The 23,090-nt window shown below is 40.4% G+C and overlaps 1 protein-coding gene across 3 annotated transcripts in view; it reads left to right on the top strand.

Moving 5' to 3' along the window:
• The window catches only part of rttn (rotatin), a 74,149-nt gene extending 51,146 nt beyond the window's left edge, over positions 1-23,003 (top strand). For all 3 annotated transcript variants that reach the window (XM_058376608.1, XM_058376606.1, XM_058376607.1), the window contains exons 39-49: positions 549-686; positions 4,969-5,156; positions 8,248-8,353; positions 10,372-10,469; positions 14,423-14,500; positions 14,741-14,867; positions 19,768-19,958; positions 20,581-20,863; positions 21,324-21,427; positions 21,644-21,713; positions 22,761-23,003. In XM_058376608.1, coding sequence (XP_058232591.1) covers positions 549-686; positions 4,969-5,156; positions 8,248-8,353; positions 10,372-10,469; positions 14,423-14,500; positions 14,741-14,867; positions 19,768-19,958; positions 20,581-20,863; positions 21,324-21,427; positions 21,644-21,713; positions 22,761-22,843 — 1,466 coding nt within the window. In that variant the 3' untranslated portion in view covers positions 22,844-23,003. The remainder of the gene's footprint in view (positions 1-548; positions 687-4,968; positions 5,157-8,247; positions 8,354-10,371; positions 10,470-14,422; positions 14,501-14,740; positions 14,868-19,767; positions 19,959-20,580; positions 20,864-21,323; positions 21,428-21,643; positions 21,714-22,760) is intronic.
• Positions 23,004-23,090: the final 87 nt, after the last annotated feature.

Raw genomic sequence — 23,090 nt, 5'->3', positions numbered from 1 at the left:
TTCTTTCTTTCTTTCTTTCTTTCTTTCTTTCTTTCTTTCTTTCTTTCTTCTTTTCTTTCTTTCTTTGCCCATTTAGTATCTCCATTTCCTTCCTTCCTTCCTCCCTCCCTTTTTCCTCCTTTCTTTCTTTCTTTCTTTCTTTCTTTCTTTCTTTCTTTCTTTCTTTCTTTCTTTCTTTCTTTCTTTCTTTCTTTCTTTCTTTCTTTCTTGTTTTCTATTTCTTGTCCATCTACTTCTGCTTCTTTCATATTTTTCCTCCATGCTCCTCTGCTTTTTCTCCATTATCTTCTAGATCTTAATGTGTGAATTATTTTATTCTTCACAGTATCAAATGCTTTGACTTATACAGCAATGCCAAGTGTCTGTTAACCTTATTTGTTGAGGATGATGATGATGATGATGATGATGATGATAGTAAACAGTAATAATATTAATAAGCTGAGGTTTTTGTTTAAAAGAAGTGCTTTGTTTTTGATACTTAAGGCTTCAGGATTTCTTTTCCAAATGCTCCACCTTTGATAAATAATCGTTCATCTGCGTGTCCTCAGATGTGCATACCCAGAATGCACTGCTGCATACCTGGACAGATGTGTTTACGCTGCTGGCGAGTCTGCTGCGCAGGAACCACGCCGCATGCGGCCCACATGTGCACGGGACTCTGGGGAGACGCTGGCAGCACTTCTCAGGTGAGCAGAGCAGGAAGGAGGGATGCGAGGATACGTGATGTGTGATTAATGAGGGGAGGGAGCGAGGGATGAGGGAAAAGAAAGGATGCAGGAGGGAATAGAATACAGTGGGGGGTCTGAAGAGAGGAGAGAGATAAAGGAGGGATGACGATGTGGAAGAGGGAAGAAAGGATGCTGGAAGGAAGAGATGTGATGAAGGAGATGCACATGAACAAAGGATGACAAGAGGGATGCTGTACTGCAGGAGCAGATGGGAGGTGATGGTGAAAGAGAGGAAACAAGGGATGAAGGATGAATAAGGGTAGAGATGCAAGAGATTTAGTTCTGGGATAAAGGGATGGGAGTGATTACAAAGGACAAGAAAGGATGAAAGGGGATAGGAGGGAAAAAGGAGGAGGAAAATGTAAAGTTGCTGAACAGAGAAAAGCGATTAAAAGATGGAACAAGGGATGGGATGAACGAGCGCCATGGAAGAAAAGAATGGAGTGAAAGGTGAAGCGGGGAAACGAGTAAGTAGTGTGAACAGGGGATGCACAAGAGAGGAAAGAAAGGATGCTAAAAGGGAAGGAAGGTAAGTAAGTGTAAGTAAGTGGCTCAGTGTAAAGAAGTAAGGAGAAAAGAGCGAGAAATGATTAGGGGGTGAGGAAGGGACGAGGGATGAAAGAAGAAGTGGATGCAAGATGAAAACAGGTGAGTGATAAATGTGGGCAGGAAAGAAGGGATGAACATGAGCAATTGTAGAATAAAAGGAGGTGAAAGAGAGGAAGGAAAGATGGATGAGTAGAGAAAAAAATAGAGGAGAATATGAAATGGGGTTTGCATACAGAGTGAAAGAAAGGATACAGGAAAGAAGAAAAGGAGAGAAGAAGCGAGGGATAATGGACGAGTGAGAGAAAATGCAAAAAGAGACATAATCCTGTGAAAGGGAAGAAGTCAAGTCGAGGCTGCAGAGCGAAGGAGAATGATGAAATGGAGGAGAGAAGGAAACAAGGGATGAGTTATGAACGAGTGACACCCAGTATATAGGAAGGAAATGATGCAGAACGCGAGAGACAATGAGGCGTGAACGACTGATATGTAAGAGAGGAAGAACAGGAGAGGCGCATCGGTACGAGGTAAAAAAAGACCATCAGGAAGGAAGGAGTAACAGAGCGATAAAGGCGGAATGCAGGAAGAGAGAGAAAATTCCGAAGACAGGAATCAGAGCAGGGTGATGAGAGGGATAAAGAACGGATGAGTGGAACGAAGAGAGCTGTGGGGCACAGGCAGGAAGAATGGAGAGAGAGAGAGAGAGAGAGAGAGAGAGAGAGAGGGCAGGAAGCGAGAGATGAAGGCTGATTGAGTGACAGGAAGGGGAAAGACCCTTCTTCCTCTTCTTCTTTTCCCTTATCTTCATCCTCCTCATCCACCTCCTTCTTTTTCTTCTTCTTCTTCCACTTCTTTTGCCCTCATCTTCATTCTTCTTCTTTTTCTTCTTCTTTTGCCCTCATCTTCATCCTCCTCTCCCTCCTCCTCCACCTCCTTCTTCTTCTTCTTCTTTTGCCTTCATCTTCATCCTCCACCTCCTTCTTCTTCTTCTTCTTCTTTTGCCCTCATCTTCCTCCTCCTCTCCCTCCTCCTCCATCTCCTTCTTTTTTTGCTCTTCTTTTGCCCTCATCTTCATCCTCCTCTCCCTCCTTCTTTTTCTTCTTCTTCTTCCTCCTCATCTTCATCCTTCTTTATCCGGAGACAGTAATCAGAGCAGGGTGATGAGAGGGATAATGAACGGATGAGTGGCACGAAGAGAGCTGTGGGGCACAGGCAGGAAGAACGAAGAGATATGAGAGAGAGAGAGAGAGAGGGCAGGGAGCGATGGATGAGGGCTGATTGAGTGACAGGAAGGGGAAAGCAGAATAAGAAAGAGAGGAAGAGAGACAGCTTGTTAACTCTGGGTGGGTTGTGCTCCTGCTGTTTGTGACAGATTGGGATGGAGGGATGGGAAAGGAGGGAGAGTGAAGGAGAGATGTGAATTCTGATGGATGTGTGTGATAGTGGTGGAGCAGGTGGGTGGGCTGAGTGCTCACTGTCTCGCCTCCAGCTCTCCTCCGACTTTACACATCCTTATTGCTTTTTCACCGTCAGACGACGACTGGATGTTGACGCGGTGCGATCCGCATGCTAAATACCTGCTTCTGAGCTAAAGTTACATACAAACTCAGGGAAGTTCTGAATCATGGAGCTGCTCTGGAACACAGAAAGACTTCAGAACACAGGCAGAAGAACTGAATATATAAAGAACAGAACATGTGCTGTCTCAGGAAACCAGGCATTTTCATTACTCCCTCCTTCTTCTTCTGCCCTCATCCTCATCCTCCTCTCTCTCTTTTCCTCCACCTCCTTCTTCTTCCTTTGGTCCTCATCTTCATCCTTCTCCTCCACCTCCTTCTCTACCTTCTCCTCTCCTCCACCTCCTTCTTCTTTTTCTTCTTCTTTTTTCCCCTTTGTCTTCCTGTTTTCTATCTTTGCCCTCCTTCTACTTCTTCCTTCTCCACCCTCCTACTTCTTTTTCTTCTTCTTCCTTTGTTGTTTTCTATTTCCTCTCTATCCTCCTTTGTCATCTACTTCTATTTATATTTCTATCATATTTTTTCTTCTTCTTTCTTTCTTTCTTTCTTTCTTTCTTTCTTTCTTTCTTTCTTTCTTTCTTTCTTTCTTTCTTTTTCTTTCTTTCTTTTTCTTTCTTTCTTTCTTTCTTTCTTTTTCTTTCTTTCTTTCTTTCTTTCTTCCTTACTTCTTCTTCTTCTTCTGCCTTCATATTCATCCTCTTCCTCCTTCTCCTCCACCTCCTTCTTTTTCTTCTTCTTCCTTTGTCCTCATCTTCATCCTTCTTCATCCCTTTTCATATTTCTTCTTCTTCTTCTTCTTCTTCTTTTGCCCTCATGTTCATCCTCCTCTCCCTCCTCCTCCAACTCCTTCTTTTCCTTCTTCTCCACCTCCTTCTTTTCCTTCTTCTTCTTCTTCCTTTGCCCTCATCTTCACCCTTCCTCACTTTATCCAAATTAAGTATGACAACTCCAAAGAAATTAATAATATTTAATATATTCATTTTACAACTGTAGTTCCTACCTGCAATTAAAAAAAAAATGTAAATCATATAACTGGTGTATCATCTGTTCCTCTATATACTGTATATGGGTGATGTTCTCCCTGTGCATCAGGGTTTCCTCAGGGTTTCCTCAGGGTTCTCTGGTTTTCTCCACCAGTCCAAAGACGTGCCTTCTAGGCTAATTGACCTTTCTAAATTGTCCATAGTTTGTGACTGTGTGCACGATTGTGCCCTGGATAGGATGTGATACGTCAGGTTAAGGTGTTGGACTACTGAGCAGAAGGTTGTGATTTTGAATCCCATGTCCACCAAGCTACCACTGCTGGACCCTTGAGCAACCTCAGTTGTATAAAATGTGCTGAAAATGTAAGCCGCTCTGGATGAGTTCATCTGCCAAATGCCGTAAAAGTAAATGTCTCCTGGAATTAGCCCCAGGCTCCATCTGACCCTGTGTAGGATAAGCAAATATAAACTAATATAAGACAGTATAGGGCAGTGGAGTTGCCCTGTGCTTGTGTGGGTTTACTCCGGGTACTCCAGTTTCCTCCCACAGTCCAAAAACATGTACATTAGGTTGATTGGTAATTCTAAATTGCCCATAGGAGTGAGTGTGTGTGTGTGTGTGTGTGTGTGTGTGTGTCTGTCTATATGTGGCCCTGTGATGGACTGGTGGGGTGTACCCCTGCCTTTCGCCCAATGTGTGCTGGGATAGGCTCCAGCAGATCCCTGTGACCCTAATTAGGAATAAAGTGGATATAGAAAATGGATGGATAAGACAGTATAACTAATATAAGATACTATAAGATAAACTAATTACATTAGTGAAGACATAAAAGATTTTTAGACCACAATTCTACATGTATTGTTGGTAAATTTGCACTATTTGAGTACCAGATGAATTACAGCTGTACTGAAAGCCCATTTATGTCTTGACTTTTTTTTTTTTAATGATACCTCTTAGACTCACAACTCTGCTTTCTTTTGACAGCATTTATTGTCCAGTTGATCTCAATTTTCCCTTCAGTCCCAACCCTGACCAATCGAAGAGTCCACAGTTTCCAATTTTCTCCAACCCCCCGTGATTACGGTGATGAAAACGTCTCGACGATAGTCCGATGACTAACCGCAGCCCTGCGACACTAGCTTACTCTTACTCTCCTTACTCTCATTTGCACTCGGCGTGTGTTCTTTCCTCAGACACCATCCGTACGTGTGTGGACCAGTGTGGCTCGGATCCGTCGCTCTACGCCGTGTCTGCGCAGTTCCTGTGTGTGGTGCTGTCTGAAGAGGCAAAGACGAGAGGGACGAGAGAAGAGAAATCAGCTTCTCTAACTGCCGCCCTGAATTCCGAGTCTGGAGAGAAACTGTGTGAATTACTGCTGGAGGTAAAGCTGAGCTGTATGCTGGAGGAGAAAAAAAAGCACAAGCACTGTAGTAGTGTTGCAAGGAATTATTCTGGTTTAGGAATCGTTAATGATGCCGCTTTGAGATCATATATTTCTCAAGCAAGATGATAGGAGTTCTAACTGACCAACAGCATATAGATGAGCTAAACTATCCCGGAGTGCATTCTGCTACAGTCTGCAGTCTAACACCTCTTATTAACCGTTTATCAAAGCTTCATTCATTTAATAAAGAACACATCACATGTTTTTTCTACACATTGCTTCAGTTTTGTCCTCCGTATTAGCTGAAGAATCTCAACTGGGTTCAGGGATCTGCTGCACAGGACAGCAGATTTCCTCTATTTCTTCAGAATGAAAAATTTGCATCACTGAATTATACAGACTAGAATTTTTGATCTGTAATTACTTTCCTTATTGTGTTCCTAATTTCTAAGCTATTCTCTAATATAAAACCTCTCGAACATATTAAATGCCATGTAAATTATGTGTTTATGACATGAAACTCGACTACAGGTGATGACCCAACTATTGTTGACCCAGATGACCCAACAATTGTTGACCCAGATGACCCAATAATTGTTGACCCAGATGACCCAACTATTGTTGACCCAGATGACCCAACTATTGTTGACCCAGATGACCCAACTATTGTTGACCCAGATGACCCAAGAATTAGTGACCCAGGTGACACAACAATTGTTGACCTAGATGACCCAACAATTGTTGACCCAGGTGACCCAACAATTAGTGACCCAGGTGACACAACTATTGTTGACCCAGATGACCCAATAATTGTTGACTCAGATGACCCAACTATTGTTGACCCAGATGACCCAACTATTGTTGACCCAGATGACCCAACTATTGTTGACCCAGATGACCCAAGAATTAGTGACCTAAGATGACCCAACAATTATTGACCCAGATGACCCAACAATTATTGACCCAGATGACCCAACAATTATTGACCCAGATGACCCAACAATTATTGACCCAGATGACCCAACAATTATTGACCCAGATGATCCAACAATTGTTGACCCAGATGATCCAACAATTAGTGACCCAGGTGACACAACAATTGTTGACCTAGATGACCCAACAGTTGTTGACCCAGGTGACCCAACAATTGTTGACCCAGATGACCCAACAATTAGTGACCCAGGTGACACAACAATTGTTGACCTAGATGACCCAACAATTGTTGACCCAGATAACCCAACAATTATTGACCCAGATGACCCAACAATTATTGACCCAGGTGACCCAACAATTGTTGACCCAGATGATCCAACAATTATTGACCCAGATGACCCAACAATTATTGACCCAGATGACCCCATAATTGTTGACCCAGATGATCCAACAATTAGTGACCCAGGTGACCCAAGAATTGTTGACCCAGGTGACCCAACAATTGCTGACCCAGGTGACCCAACAATTGTTGACCCAGATGATCCAACAATTAGTGACCCAGGTGACACAACAATTGTTGACCTAGATGACCCAACAATTGTTGACCCAGGTGACCCAACAATTGTTGACCCAGATGACCCAACAATTAGTGACCCAGGTGACACAACAATTGTTGACCTAGATGACCCAACAATTGTTGACCCAGATAACCCAACAATTATTGACCCAGATGACCCAACAATTATTGACCCAGATGACCCAACAATTGTTGACCCAGATGACCCAACAATTGTTGACCCAGATGATCCAACAATTATTGACCCAGATGACCCAACAATTATTGACCCAGATTACCCCACAATTGTTGACCCAGATGATCCAACAATTAGTGACCCAGGTGACCCAAGAATTGTTGACCCAGGTGACCCAACAATTGCTGACCCAGGTGACCCAACAATTGCTGACCCAGGTGACCCAACAATTAGTGACCCAACAATTGTTGACCCAGGTGACCCAACAGTTTTTGACCCAGATGACCCAACAATTAGTGACCCAGGTGACCCAACAATTGTTGACCCAGGTGACCCAACAATTGCTGTCCCAGGTGACCCAACAATTGTTGACCCAGATGATCCAACAATTAGTGACCCAACAATTGTTGACCCAGGTGACCCAACAGTTTTTGACCCAGATGATCCAACAATTGTTTTTTTTTTTGTTGGGCTTTTGTAATAGTTGTACGCCTACCTCAATTGTCCTCAGTGTGAAAAGATGGATCTTGTAAGATGGTCATGTAGTCACTGTTATGAATGTGTGCTATTATTTCTTATGACCAGTTGGCAGTTTAACTGCTCAGGACAAACATACAGACTCTCACAAAACAAAAAAACGGTTGTTGATCATCCCGGTAACAGAACAGCATTAAGAATCAGGTGTATGTAAACGTTTGAACCGGTTCATTTTTGTATATTCAGCTATTCTTGATTAAATAATGTATATTTTGTAAACTCATGACCTCAAAACTGAGCGAGCAGACGGGATTGGTCAGAATTTCTTCTGGAGTGGGCTTAAGAGAGGAAAAAAAAAAAAGCAAAAGCGGTCCCTTGAGATGGCTCTTTGTCCTGATTGGTTGGATGTTGTTTATTTTTAACCAAAGTCTGGAACTGTCGCAGTACATATGTATGATATGTTGGCTCTAAATCACTTTATGACGGTCGACATGTTTTGATTTTTATCAGTTTCCTGCACTCGCATTAACCAGACGCCTACACAGGAAAGTTTCTTATGGAGTAGAAACAAAGCTGCCAATCATCAATGCAGAGAACTGCTTCCTTTGTTCTTGTTGTTTCATTACTGTGTTGCTGGAAAATGAATTTGAATGAGGACAGGATTTAATGATCTAGAAATCTTAAACTCACTGAAGCTGCTTCACATCACCGCGTTCTTGTTTTCGGCCATGTAAACAACGACGGAAAAATAAGAACTCTGAATGCATCGGTAGAGTCAGTGTTTTTGGTACAGAGCTTTCTTGCTCATCTTGCATGAACTGTGATTACAAAACCCCTTCCTCTTCAAGCTTTCGATTGATTTTCAGTGGAAAGGCAGCTGTTAAATGTTAAATGTCACACGATTTTTCTTTTCTTTCATCACACAGCAATACGATAAAACCCAGTTCCAGGACCCTCTTAAGAAGGTCACGGCTAAAGTCTTGATGCCTCTTCTTGCTTGCAGTTCCAGCGCTCAGAGTTACGCCTGCAAAGGTGAGGAAATCACCCCCCCCCCCCCCGCATTTATAAAGAATGTATCAGACTGTTAACTTAGAAGGTACACAAATGTGTGTACTCAAATCTGTCCTGTTCACTACATGTTCCATTCTAGTATAATTTAGCGCGAGCTTGTTTGAAAGACCGCTATTGAATAATGGATTGCTTGATGTAATGGCGTGATTAAAAAAAATAATAAAATAAAATAAAAAATTAGCCGAGAAAGAGGGAGGAAAAAAAAAAAAACCTCACAGAAACGCCTACACTTCTGCTCTTATCAAGAAATCCAGATTTAATGAAAATGCAAACCGAAACGTTCCCCAAGCCTACACACTCGCTCCTGCCCTTTCCCTGAGCGAACCCGTGTTACATGGTCTTGATTTGCATATTGGAACATGACGGATTCTTAAATTGGAACACAAAGCTGTACTCACCAGTTTAATCCCATGAGATTTTCCAGTGGAGGGACTGGAAATTTCCAACGATGTCTTCAGCAAATCATCTGTGGAATCAAAGGAGAAAGAACATACTAAGAAAAGGAGGTTTTTTTAATGATCTATAATAGCAGATTTTTGATATGGTTGACTGACAGCTTAACACTGCTTTAAAGCATATATGTGTTGGAACATGCTTTTCTGTTCAATAACGGTTGTAAAGAGTGGTCATTTGAGGTGCTGTAGCTATACTTTCAGCTCCAGGAAATTTACATTTGTGGCATTTGGCAGACGATTTGATCAGTAGTCCAACGCCTTAACCACTAAGCTACCAGAATGCTTTTGTCATCCTCTCTCATCACCCAGGTGTTTCATTGTATGGAACTGCTGCTTACTGGATGTTTTTTGTTTTTCGCACCATTCTATTTAAAGACTGTTTTCAGTGAAAATCTCACCGATTCGACAGTTTCGGAAATACTCAACCGAGCCCAACGACAATACCATGGTCAGAGTGGGAACCTCGGCATACGAATTTTCACGCTAAGAAGTAGATTCAATCACCCTGTTAAGTTGTGCGTACATCCGTGAGCCGTTTGAAACTTGTTCGCATCAGTGGAAAGCCAAGCAAAGCCAACCGAAGCAATTTATTTATTTTATTTTATCTTTTTTCAGTCAGCATTTTGGAAAGAGTCAACCCACGATATCAACATTGCCTTGGGGATGCGTTCAAAAGCTACAGGATTTTTTGCACATTTTTTTTTTGTTGTTGTTGTTGACTGGTTGGTGGCGTGGGTGATCTGTTCTATTTTTAGCCCAAGTTTGGTGGCACGACTTCCTGTGAGGACAGCGCTTGGCTTGGGTCAGTTTTTTAGCAAGCAGCTATACAGTTTACATTCGCTTCGTATTGGTAATATTTTTGGGAGGCTGGAACGGATTATCTGCATTTACATTATTTCTTATGGGAAAATTCTGACTTAAATGTAAAGAACGAATTAAAGTTCGTATCCCGAGGTTCCACTGAATTAACATGGATATCAGGAGACATGGTTTTCAGGCGTGCAGTGGGTGGAGCTTTCATTAATGCAGTGTTTGTGGCAGTAAAATAATTTTTGTGGTGGTGGCTCAAGTGGTTAAGGCTCTGGGTCATTGACCGGAAGATCAGGGGTTCAAGCCCCAGCACCGCCAAGTTGCCACTGTTTGGCCCTTGAGCAAGGCCCTTAACTCTCTCTGCTCCAGGGGTGCTGTATCATGGCTGACCCTGCGCTCTGATGTGAAGTAAGAATTTCACTGTGCAGTAACGTAGTGTGACAAGTGACAAGTTAAGGCTATTACTATTTCTCAATCAACTACCTCCTTACCTTCAGAGGATGCTCATGTCTGTATCTAGAATTCTGTACTGTGTTCTGTGGCTTCCTTCAGATCATGTTTGGTATCTAATCTAAAACTGCAAAAGTTTACAGCACTATAATGTCATGTTCTTAAAAATATGTAGAAAAATGAGCATACACATTACTATACTTAATCTAGACTATGTGACTGAATCCATTCCTAATTTTTATTTCTTTTTTGCTTTGTCTTTAGCGGGTTTTCTCGACAGCTGTGTGGAACAGATGAAGCAGATCCACTCTCAGCTTCACCTGGAGTCTGTAAGGCCAGGCAAGACCGCACACAAGAAGAAGGTAACCTGATCTTTGTGTGTGTGCCTGTGTATGTGTCTGTGTGTGTGTCTGTCTGTCTGTGAGTGTGACTGTGTTTGTGAGTGTGTGCGTCTGTCTGTGTGTTGTCGGTCTGTGTGACTGTGTGTTTGTCTGTCTGTGAGTGTGACTGTGTTTGTGAGTGTGTGTTTGTCTGTGTGTGTTGTCGGTCTGTGTGACTGTGTGTGTTTGTCTGTCTGTGTGTGTGTGTGTGTGTCTGAGTGTGACTGTGTTTGTGTGTGTTGTGTCGGTCTGTGTGACTGTGTGTGTTTGTCTGTCTATGTGTGTGTGACAGACTGTCTGTGAGTGTGTCTGTCTGTCTGCCTGTGAGTGTGTCTGTCTGTGTGTTTGTCTGTCTGAATGTGTGTTTGAATCTGTTTGTGTCTGTCTGTCTGTCAGTCTGTCTGTCTGTGTGTCTCTGTGCTTGTGTCTCTGTGTGTGTATCTGTCTGTGTGTGTGTGTCTCTGTGCTTGTGTCTGTCTGTGTGCCTGTGCTTCTGAATGTATGCGTGTCAGTGTGTGTGTCTAGATGGGTATCTGTTTGAGTGTGTGTGTGTGTGTGTGTGTGTGTGTAAGTGTGCGTAGGTGGTAAAATCCATACTGATAGTTTGCCACTTCACATGGTGTGATTTCACTTGTGGGTTAGCACAAGTTTCCACATTTTTGTGAGTGCTGTATATAGTGTGTACAGTACATTTTCACACCACACAAATGTTTCCTATTTTAATTCCTCTTTAGTCTGACAGTACAAAGCAAAAAAGGAAAAAATATTTTGACTTCCAGTAATGTAAGACAGCTCTGATAAATTTCATTAATTTCTATAACAGCAGCTCTGACAATAGGTCCAGCTAAATATATTATTTATATTAGCCACTCACTAGACACTCAACACTACATAGACACTAACTAGTCTATGCACCACAGCTCCAAGTTCCAAGAGACTAGACACTCACTAGACTCTCACTCAACACTCACTCAACACTCATTCAACACTCAACACTCACTAGACACTCGACACTCGCCAGACACTCGACACTAACTATACTCTAACTCAACACTAACTAGACACTCGACACTAACTATACTCTAACTCAACACTAACTAGACACTCGACACTAACTATACTCTAACTCAACACTAACTAGATACTCGACACTAACTATACTCTAACTCAACACTAACTAGACACTCGACACTAACTATATTCTAACTCAACACTAACTATACTCTAACTCAACACTAACTAGATACTCGACACTAACTATACTCTAACTCAACACTAACTAGACACTCGACACTAACTATACTCTAACTCAACACTAACTAGACACTCGACACTAACTATACTCTAACTCAACACTAACTAGACACTCGACACTAACTATACTCTAACTCAACACTAACTAGACACTCGACACTAACTATACTCTAACTCAACACTAACTAGACACTCGACACTAACTATATTCTAACTCAACACTAACTATACTCTAACTCAACACTAACTAGACACTCGACACTAACTATACTCTAACTCAACACTAACTAGACACTCGACACTAACTATATTCTAACTCAACACTAACTATACTCTAACTCAACACTAACTAGACACTCGACACTAACTATATTCTAACTCAACACTAACTAGACACTCGACACTAACTATACTCTAACTCAACACTAACTAGACACTCGACACTAACTATACTCTAACTCAACACTAACTAGACACTCGACACTAACTATACTCTAACTCAACACTAACTAGACACTCGACACTAACTATACTCTAACTCAACACTAACTAGACACTCGACACTAACTATACTCTAACTCAACACTAACTAGACACTCGACACTAACTATATTCTAACTCAACACTAACTATACTCTAACTCAACACTAACTAGACACTCGACACTAACTATACTCTAACTCAACACTAACTAGACACTCGACACTAACTATACTCTAACTCAACACTAACTAGACACTCGACACTAACTATATTCTAACTCAACACTAACTAGACACTCGACACTAACTAGATACTCGACACTAACTATACTCTAACTCAACACTAACTAGACACTCGACACTAACTGTACTCTAACTCAACACTAACTAGATACTCGACACTAACTATACTCTAACTCAACACTAACTAGATACTCGACACTAACTATACTCTAACTCGACACTAACTTGACACTCGACACTAACTATACTCTAACTCAACACTAACTTGACACTCGACACTAACTATACTCTAACTCAACACTAACTAGATACTCGACACTAACTATATTCTAACTCAACACTAACTAGACACTCGACACTAACTATACTCTAACTCAACACTAACTAGACACTCGACACTAACTATACTCTAACTCAACACTAACTAGACACTCGACACTAACTATACTCTAACTCAACACTAACTAGACACTCGACACTAACTATACTCTAACTCAACACTAACTAGACACTCGACACTAACTATATTCTAACTCAACACTAACTAGACACTTGACACTAACTATACTCTAACTCAACACTAACTAGACACTCGACACTAACTATACTCTAACTCAACACTAACTAGACACTCGACACTAACTATATTCTAACTCAACACTAACTAGACACTTGACACTAACTATACTCTAACTCAACACTAACTAGACACTCAACACTAACTATACTCTAACTCAACACTAACTAGACACTCGACACTAACTATATTCTAACTCAACACTAACTAGACACTTGACACTAACTATACTCTAACTCAACACTAACTAGACACTCGACACTAACTATACTCTAACTCAACACTAACTAGACACTCGACACTAACTATACTCTAACTCAACACTAACTAGACACTCGACACTAACTATACTCTAACTCAACACTAACTAGACACTTGACACTAACTATACTCTAACTCAACACTAACTAGACACTCGACACTAACTATACTCTAACTCAACACTAACTAGACACTCGACACTAACTATACTCTAACTCAACACTAACTAGACACTCGACACTAACTATACTCTAACTCAACACTAACTAGACACTCGACACTAACTATATTCTAACTCAACACTAACTAGACACTTGACACTAACTATACTCTAACTCAACACTAACTAGACACTAGACTCTCACTGGACACTAACTCAGCACTAACTAGACACTTGGCACTCACTGGACCCTCATTGGACTCTCACTGGAAACTAATGAGACACTAACTAGACACTCAACACTCACTAGACACTCGACACTCACTGGACACTAATGAGACACTAACTAGACACTCAACACTCACTAGACACTCGAAACTCACTGGACACTAATGAGACACTAACTAGACATTCGACACTCGACACTCACTAGACACTCGACACTAACTAGACATTCAACACTCACTAGACACTCTACACTCACTGGACCCACATTGGACCCTCACTGGACACTCGACACTCACTAGACACTCAACACTAACTAGACATTAACTAGACACTCACTAGACACTCAATACTCACTGGACCCTCATTGGACCCTCACTGGACACTCCACACTCACTAGGCACTCGAGACTAACTAGACACTAACTACACACTCACTAGACACTCAACACTCACAAGACACTAGACACTTGACACTCACTAGACACTCACAATGGGCATCTATGAGCTCCTGGAAGCAGAAGAGGACTGATGTCACTTTCCTCAGAGTGTGATTTATTTCTTTCGTTTATTAATTAAACACATGACCTGTTATACCTTATAATAGTACATGCACTTGCACTGTATCATACACAGATTTCCCCGTAAATCTTCTGACAGCAGCGTTTTTTGTCCCGATCGTAATCTCTGTCCGATTTTATAGTCCGTGATTTTGATTGATTGTCGCTACGTAGGAGGAGAACAGCGTGAAGGAGCTCAGGATGGTGCTGGAGATCCTGAGGAATTGTCTGTATCAACATAAAGAGTGTAAAGTAAGTAACTGCTTTTGTACAGATTTTTAACTAACTAAAAGTGGATCCTTTGCCATATTTTGTTGGCTTATATTTTTTTTACTTGTATACTATAGCAGCAATCAAGACAGTTAAACAGTAAGCTAAAATTAAACATGACTCAAAATGAATAGTGCAGATTTATACCAAGAAATTTGCCGTAGAACAGTGGTGAAGGTATCAAACTACTTCAATCAGTGTGAGTCTGCTGTTTTCACACAGGAAGTAGCAACAGATTTAAAACTCTCCTCCGTCGTGTTGTCTCTCTGGCCGTGGCTCCTCCTGAACGACGGCAGCATGACGGCAGCATTAGAGCTGCTCTGTGTTTACACAGCCAACTGCACTGCAGGTGAGGCGCAGACCTTAAATATAACTCTGTCATGCAGATTGTGATGTGTGAGTCATATCCAGCTTTGTAATGTCAGAAAAATATCTGAAAAATGTAGGACAATAATCATGAATATTTGCCGGGAGCAGAATATCCCATAGTGCTTTATTCCTCTTATACCACAAGAGCTGTGAGACTATCCACTGCAACGTAGCCGCCATACCACAATGAGTACATTCTTCTCTTTCGTAAAGAATGACGTCTTGCACCTTTTTATACAATTTTCTTTTTAGGTCCAAGTGACTATTTTTCCATGCAAGTAATCAGACTGATGGCTTAATCAGATTGAAAAGCCTGCACCGATCAGGCATAGCATTATGTTATTATCTGAAGTGAATAACACTGATCTCCTCATCATGGCACCTGTTAGTGGGTGGGATATATTAGACAGCAAGTGAACATTTTGTCCTCAAAGTTGATGTGTTAGAAGCAGGAAAAATGGGCAAGCGTAAGGATTTGAGCGAGTTTGACGAAGGGCCAAATTGTGATGGCTAGATGACTGGATCAGAGCATCTCCAAAACTGCAGCTCTTGTGGGCTGTTCCCGGTCTGCAGTGGTCAGTATCTATCAATAATCATACAAGGCAGGAACAGTGGAGAACCGTCTGGCAGAGTTTTGTTAAAAATATTAAAAGACAAAAAGATTGTCATGAAGCTAGATGGACGAAACGTCCATAATGAGTATCTTTTCAAAGAAGTTTTTGAAGAAATCCGTTTGGAGGATTCAGTCAGTCTGTAGAACAAATTAGAAACAGATGGAAATGACTTGAAATGGCATAGGCCAAATCGCAAAACGGTCACAAAAAAGTGGTTGCAACCGCACAATGTGCTCTGATCCTCCATACTGCTCGAATGATCCCACCATTTCTCACGCTACAAGAAAGGCGTGCGTCAAGACTGTTCTCTGTTTTGGCACCGTAGCTCATTAGCTATCTTCAAACAACATCCAAAGACCCACCTGCAAGCTGCCTGTGGATTTCTTGCTGTATTTCCCAAGAGAGTTTTGGACTAATGGTATTCTTAGTCCTTGACCTAGTGAACCAGTATTGATGTATTCATTGATAGAGGCTTCAAAAGCACTTCTGTAAGTCGCTCTGAATAAAGGCGTCTGCTAAATGCCTTAAATTTAATTGTAAACCTGTTCCTTTCCTTTCCTTTCCTGTCTTTTCCCTTTCCTGTCATGTTCTTTTCCTGTCCTTTTCCTGATCTGCAAACAGACTGAATTCATTCGGATTAAAAAAATTGAGCACATCTAAACATACCTACAGATACACAAGGAAGTGACCCAATACTAAAACATCACATCAGACCCTTGACTCGAATCTAATCACATGTTACATGCTGATATAATCTAGGCAGGAACATGGTGGGTTAATCAAAACCCGTCGAAAAGGTGTGAGTAAACGTGAAGCCAACAGTTATTGCATGTCATTGCCCTCATGTCTTATTTACACACATGCATATGTCTCAGATGCTTGGTATCGAGCGTAACTGAGATGAAGAGAAGATAGATTGTGGATTTCTGTGTGTCTTCGGAAGGTCATAATATTGCTTAGGGAGTCTATATTACAGTTCTATATTCAGAAAGAATATAGAAGTGAGTTAAAATGCTAATGCAGTGTGTGCGTAGCTCTCTGCACCAGTGATCTGAGTCATCACTCAGTACTGTAAGAGCTTCTGTGTAAATAACTGACATAAACGTAGAGGCTACAATAGAGACTGTGTTGGTGTGAGTGGAGTGTTTCAGACGCACTAAACACTGAGGTACAGGCTACAGTTACACTCACTAATGTAAGGCTATGTACACTATAGTGCACATGACATAATCTACATTTAACATATTGTCATTCGGTGTTGCCTTAAACTAATCTTATTCAAATGAAAAGAAAGATATTTAAGGAATAAAAAGTGTAGTGGTAGTCACCCACAGTGGGATTACTGTTACCCTGAATTTAATGATTTTCTTTGAATAACATTTTTCTCTTGTTAGGATTAATTTTATCCTAATACTTCCTTATATTTATTACATTCACCATGTAACGGTGAAGTGCATCAGGTAAAAAAAGAAATGTTTTTTAATAATAAATAAAAAAAAGCTTAATAGATTATATAGACAAAACTATTATTATTATTATTATTATTACTATTAACAGCTGAAACTCAAGGTTTCATAATCAGTCTTCATCAGAACTGTTTGAAAAAGAAGGATTGTAAAATTCTGGGCCAATTTTCTTTTTATTATTTTTGTTATTTTTTTATTAATGATTTATTATTTTTATTTATTTATTATTATTATTATTATTATTATTATTATTATTATTATTATTATTGTATGTTTTATTGATTGGTTGGTTGATTTGTGGATTTCAGCCTTAATATATTACTTCAGCTGTAGAAATCCTTGAATATATTTCACCAAACACCAGCCCCTTTAAGTCATCAGACATGAGACTAATGCTACATTCACAAATACAGTGACTCACAGTGACAAAGCAACCGGAATCTAATCATTTTCACTGAGATCAGCCGACACGAGCTACAGTGACTGTTGGTGACTAGACGTGGGCGTGTCCAGTGACGTGACGAAGTTGAGAGTGCAGTAGTTTCTACAGAAACACCAAATTTCCCTCCAGAAAATTTTAGCGCTAAGAGAACTGATTTGTTGTGAAGCGGTGCAAATGGTTAAAGCTCTGGGTTGTTGATCAGAAGATCGAGGCTCAAGCCCCAGTCCCTTGACCAAAGCACTTGCCCTGCCCTCACCCAATGCGATCTGGACCCTAACCCTCCAAAGATGGGATATGCGAAGAAAGAATTTCCCTGTGCAGTAACGCATATGTGACAAATAAAGGCTACTTAACTTAACTTAGTTGCGCCCCCCACTTATAAACATTGTTACCATGGCAACCAATAGTAGGAACTCCTAATGACGACTTCATGTTACAGCGACTCGTGACTTGCGGCAATGCAATCACTCTTGAATCATTTGTTTCAGTTCAGTGTAGTTTTTAGATCGACGTAGTATTTAATTCAATTCGATTTTATTTGCATAGAGCTTTTAACAATGGACATAGTCTCAAAGCAGCTTTGCAGAAATATAGTACAAAAGTTCAAAATTACATTTATATTTAAAATTATTTGTATTAATTCCTAATACACAAGCCTAGGGCGATTGTGGCAAGGAAAAAGTCCCTTATATGGTAAGAGGAAGAAACCTTAAGAGACTCAAAAGCTAACCCATCCTCGTTTGGGTTACAGAGAGTGTGAATTTCCATAAACACCGGAGAGGATGATTATAAATAATGTCCTTTCTACAGTCATATACAGTCAGCTGAGCAGCTCATAAATTAGCTGAACATCTTACTTCATCATTGCTTCAACACCAACTCCTGTGTGCTGAAACCTTCAGATGCTCAATGATGCAGATACAGCATGTCTAGATTGTTATTTTGTGTATCAATGAGGAGGTCGTTTTCCACATGGGGGTTGGCATCTTCTCTCCGAAATCTTCATGATTCCAACTAGAGCTGGTACAAAATTATTAATATACAATTACAAAAGACCATATAATGAACCATGTAATGAAAAGGCCCTCATTAACTCAACAATAGAAGCATAATTTGAGTCATTTGTTCATATAAATATTGCTGTACTTCACTGTTCTTCCATCAAGCTTATAATTTAAGTAGTGTATGCAAAAGATTAAATGGTGTAAGTGCTGCTATTTTTATCAGTCACATTTAAGTTAGAGAAAAAATGGTTGCATGGTTTTTTTGGGGGGGTTTTATGTTAGGTTAGCAATGATGCTTGAGCTCACGGAACAATGAAAACAGGATGTGGCTTTACACCTGTGATGAAACTTTTTTTTTTTAAGGTGTGTATGATTTGTATCTCGTACCGCACTGCACCTCTGAGAGCTCAGTAACAAGTGGTAGGAGGTGTTAGTACAGAACGTGCAGAAAATCCCCACTGAACTCGCCTTGCTCATTTTAATCAGCATCGTTATTATCAGATGACGTGATGCCGATTACACGTCATTCGGCTCGGAGTTATCGCGGTTCTTTTGCAGTTCGTCCTGAATCTTAGTCGCAGCTGTTGTTAAACCCAGACTCCTAGTACCGCTTGTTTCAGATCTCATTCTTCACCACTAGGTGTAATAGTAATTCTGGCAGTGAGCATGGCGCCCCACAAATGCAGATATCTAGGAAGACGAATCAACAAATTAGTGTGTTTTATCACCTAGCGACATTTTTCATCTTGGTAGTCAACCAATGACATGATAATTACTCAGAACAGGTCATTAGTATGTACTGAATGAGTAACAGCTCTTTAAAATGACTTGCATTTGGCCAGAAGACTAGTAATAAATAAGAAATGTAAATTATGCATAAGATATACATAAGCTATACTTTATATAAAAAAATATAAGGAGTTTTTTTTTTTTTCCACATTGGGGACAGTCAGAGGTAAAGCTGTTTTAAGGTTAAGAGGTGAGAACAGCTTCAAAGCTGAGGATGTTGGATGTTGCGGCCTCTGTGGAACAAGCCGCCTTTTTTCCTTTCTTATTAAATTCAAGCGAATGTGACTTGTTTCACGGACTGAACCGTCCTTGACAATGCATGTCTTTATAAACGCATTAGCAGTTGTGGTATAAAAGAAATGAAACACTTAGAGACGTGTTACAGAAAATAAATAAAAGAACTGGCAGGGCAGAAATAGATGTGCGCTAGCTTTGCACATCATATTTTTTAGTCTAACAGCACACCCTTAAGTGTTTTCTTCATTGCAAATTCCCAGCTATTGTCTGCTCTGCTTCATCATGTTTGGTTTCTGAGTAATCTCCGTCTCTCTCCTCTCTCTTATAGCATGCAGTGCTGTATGTGGTAGTTCATCTCACGCTGCTTTACCTAGAAATCCTGTGACGAACTCTCTGATGCATGCGGTGATGAAGTTGGCGTCGCAGGTTCCTCCTGACAATAACAGCATCCATGGTCTTTCTTTCTCTCTGCTCGCTAATCTGGCGGTCTCCAGAGACTGCAGGGGCCTCCTACAGAAGGTACAGTTTGTGTTACGCTAAATGTACGTCTGCACCCAGAACATTTTGTGTAATATGACCGGTTCCATGGAGGAGGAAGGTGTATTACTAGGCAGCATATCTTCTTTTAGGATAAAGTCTTGTACCATTTGTAAGGGATTTTAAGGAGAGCTCGTCTCAGTGTCCTTATTTTAGGCCGCTCAGGTGTGTGTGATTTCAAGAGAACTCAGTGTTGAAACACACCTTATGAGGAATTGTTTAGAGATATTCAGCTTCCTTTAAATCTGAATTTAATGTATTTAATCTCCAGGTTTGCTTAGGAATCATAAATTGGTGTTTTATTAAGAGGAGTGTGTCCATTATTTCCAATTCCTGGTATTCCCTCTTCTCTACGTATCCCTATGTTGTTTAGAAAAAATAAATAAATTAATTATTATCTTTTAATTGTAAATATAAAAGATATCAATGTCAGCTAGTGAGAAGTGAGCCCGAACTAATCAACATGGTTGTTTCTTTAAGAATGCAGGGATGTTTTACTTTGTGCTTGACTCAAGCATACGTACATACATCTGCCTCATAATCATAATCCTAAAATGTCACACATGACAAACCAGACACCTAACATCTTGTTTCTCATTTTTAGAGCAACTTCCTGCAGCACTTCCCGTCTCTTCCGATACCGCGGTTGAGCAGTAAAAATAGTAAAAGCAGCACAGCAGCAGCGGTTCTGTTTCAGTGGCTCCAGCTGCTGCTGAACATCTCTTTCGAGGAAGACGGTCAGCAGATGATCATGAAGATGAGGGGAGCTCTGGAGATGTTGACAGATCTGGCTCAGGGCAAACACGGAGATAACAAATACAAGGCTCTGCTCATCCTTCATAACATCTGCTTCTGCTCAGCAAACAAACCCAGAGTCCTCGCCTGCGGTAGGGACCGAGAGACAGTGGATGTTTAAGACGTTTCGTGAAAAGAAAGCCGGACCGACATCGATATCTTTAGATCTTTAGGCAGAGATAATGCAAGGGCTAATTTGCCTGGTGTAAAGGTCAGCAGGTAGTCGAGCAGCATTGTGGGTGATGTAAGAAACGTCCATGAATGTAGTATTAAAAAATAAATAAAATCAGAACTTCAAGACAATGTAAATGAATTGCACTTCTTCCTGGAAGTTTCAGTCTAAACACACTCTTTATATTACAAAATGGAGTAGAATAGTGCATATGTATGTGACCTTTGAACAGCATTAAACAGCATTCGTCTTATTTCTACCAGATTCTTGTAGAGCTTCATCGGTTCTGTGCATGTACCGATATGTAAATAAATAGATAAATAAATCTTCTATACATGTGTAACCTAATCACCTAAACTGATCTTCTCATCCTCTCTCAGATAAAGCAGTAGAGCTGCTGGTATCGTGTCTGGAGAGCAGCTTATTAAACGTCCGTGTTCTCGGAGCGTCAGCGCTGTGGGCTTTACTGCACAACTATCAGAAGGTATTCATCATCTGCTTCACTGACCAGTGAGAGAGAAAAGGATGCAAATCTTTGGCTGTAATTTTATTTCGACATTGAAATTACTATGTTAAGATTGCAGAAGTGTGGAAATAACTACATAGCGCAGACTCGGCTAATCAATCTATCAATCAAGTCTGATATTAAATGTTGGGATTTGATCGGATATTCCTTACACTTTTGACTTCCATTCCAAAGGCAAAGGCGATTCTGAAGTGTCCCTCCATCAGACTGAAAGTGGACGGAGCGTACACACTCGCTAAGAAAGGTTTGTCTTACCACACTTTTAATAAATTAACTTAATAAATTTATATATACAGAGTCACACAATGGGTTGAAAGAGTTGCACTGTGTTTCTGCTGACAGTACTGAACAATATCAAGTTTTAGTAGTTAAGAGATTCATGTTGGAGTATGTTGCTATTATTTTTTTAATTGAAATATGTGTGGCAGCCTGGGAAAATCTGTCACGGTTTCTACTAGCCTCTTGCTCTTTGTCCAGCTTGTGCCTATTCTAGTCTCGGATTCCTCTTGAAAGGCTAGAAGGACTGTAATGTGATGTGCTCTCCTGATGTTGTGGCACATCTGGTTCGAAAGTTTGCTCTGTGCGTTGATGCTTTTCTGCTCATCATGGATGCAAATAGTTGTTGTTGTCTTCTTGTCCACTTAAATAAGGCAAATAACTCAAATAAATGGCCATTCTCCTCTGACCGCTCGTTTCAGCCTGCACATCGAAATTCTAGAGACTGCTGTGGGTAAAAATGCCAGGAGGTTAGCACCTTTCTTTAGGCAGATTGACCGCATTAATCAGTGCATTTTTAGAAGAAGCCTTTATTTGCCAGATATACATTAAAGCACAAGTTCGTTTCTTCACATATCCCAGCTTGTTAGGAAGTTGGGAAGTCAGAGCTAATAATAGGGTCAGCCATGATATAGTGCACAAGGAGAAGAAAGGGTCTAACTTGGTGGTGCTGGGACCTTTTGAACAGCAACCCAGAACCTTAACCATGAAATAAACTGCATGATCTTTGTGGGTATAAAGGCAAGTGGCCTAAATAAAAAACATTTCCATATCATTTTTGCTCAAATACATTTGTTTTCCTATATAATATAGACAACTCTACTAAGTGAACTACTGGTAGAAAACTCAAGTTGGCCAAATCTACATTCTGGTCTGTTTACAAGAAATCAGCCATAGTGATACTTGTCGGATTTCCCCACACTAGCACACATGTATGACGAGACTACTTCACTGATTTCACTTTCACTCAAGCTTGACATCTACTGATATACTTTATCATTGTCTTTCTTAACAGGTGCAGAAGCGAAAATAGAAGAGAACACAAACATATATTTCCTGAAATGCCTTGAACATCTCAGCCATCTTTTAAACACCTGAGTGCCTAAGTCTTAACAAATGTTAGCGTTGAAACATCATGGAAAATGTGAAGTAATATTTTTTATATTGTTCTTTCTTATTACAACGTATTTAAAGACACTAATGTTATTTAAATCATGGCTTTTCCAATCTGAAATAAATGTTTTATAGTTCAACTCTTTATCCAGTGTAGATTCTTCTGAAGGATATCATACTGTAGAGTGCAAAAGTTTACGTCCCCCCAAGGTCTTCAACTGCAGGGAAAGAC

The sequence above is a fragment of the Hemibagrus wyckioides genome, linkage group LG23, assembly GCF_019097595.1.
Source record: "Hemibagrus wyckioides isolate EC202008001 linkage group LG23, SWU_Hwy_1.0, whole genome shotgun sequence".
Taxonomy (NCBI): domain Eukaryota; kingdom Metazoa; phylum Chordata; class Actinopteri; order Siluriformes; family Bagridae; genus Hemibagrus; species Hemibagrus wyckioides.
The sequence above is the reverse complement of the archived record's forward strand: the minus strand, read 5'-3'. Positions and strand labels throughout refer to the sequence as shown.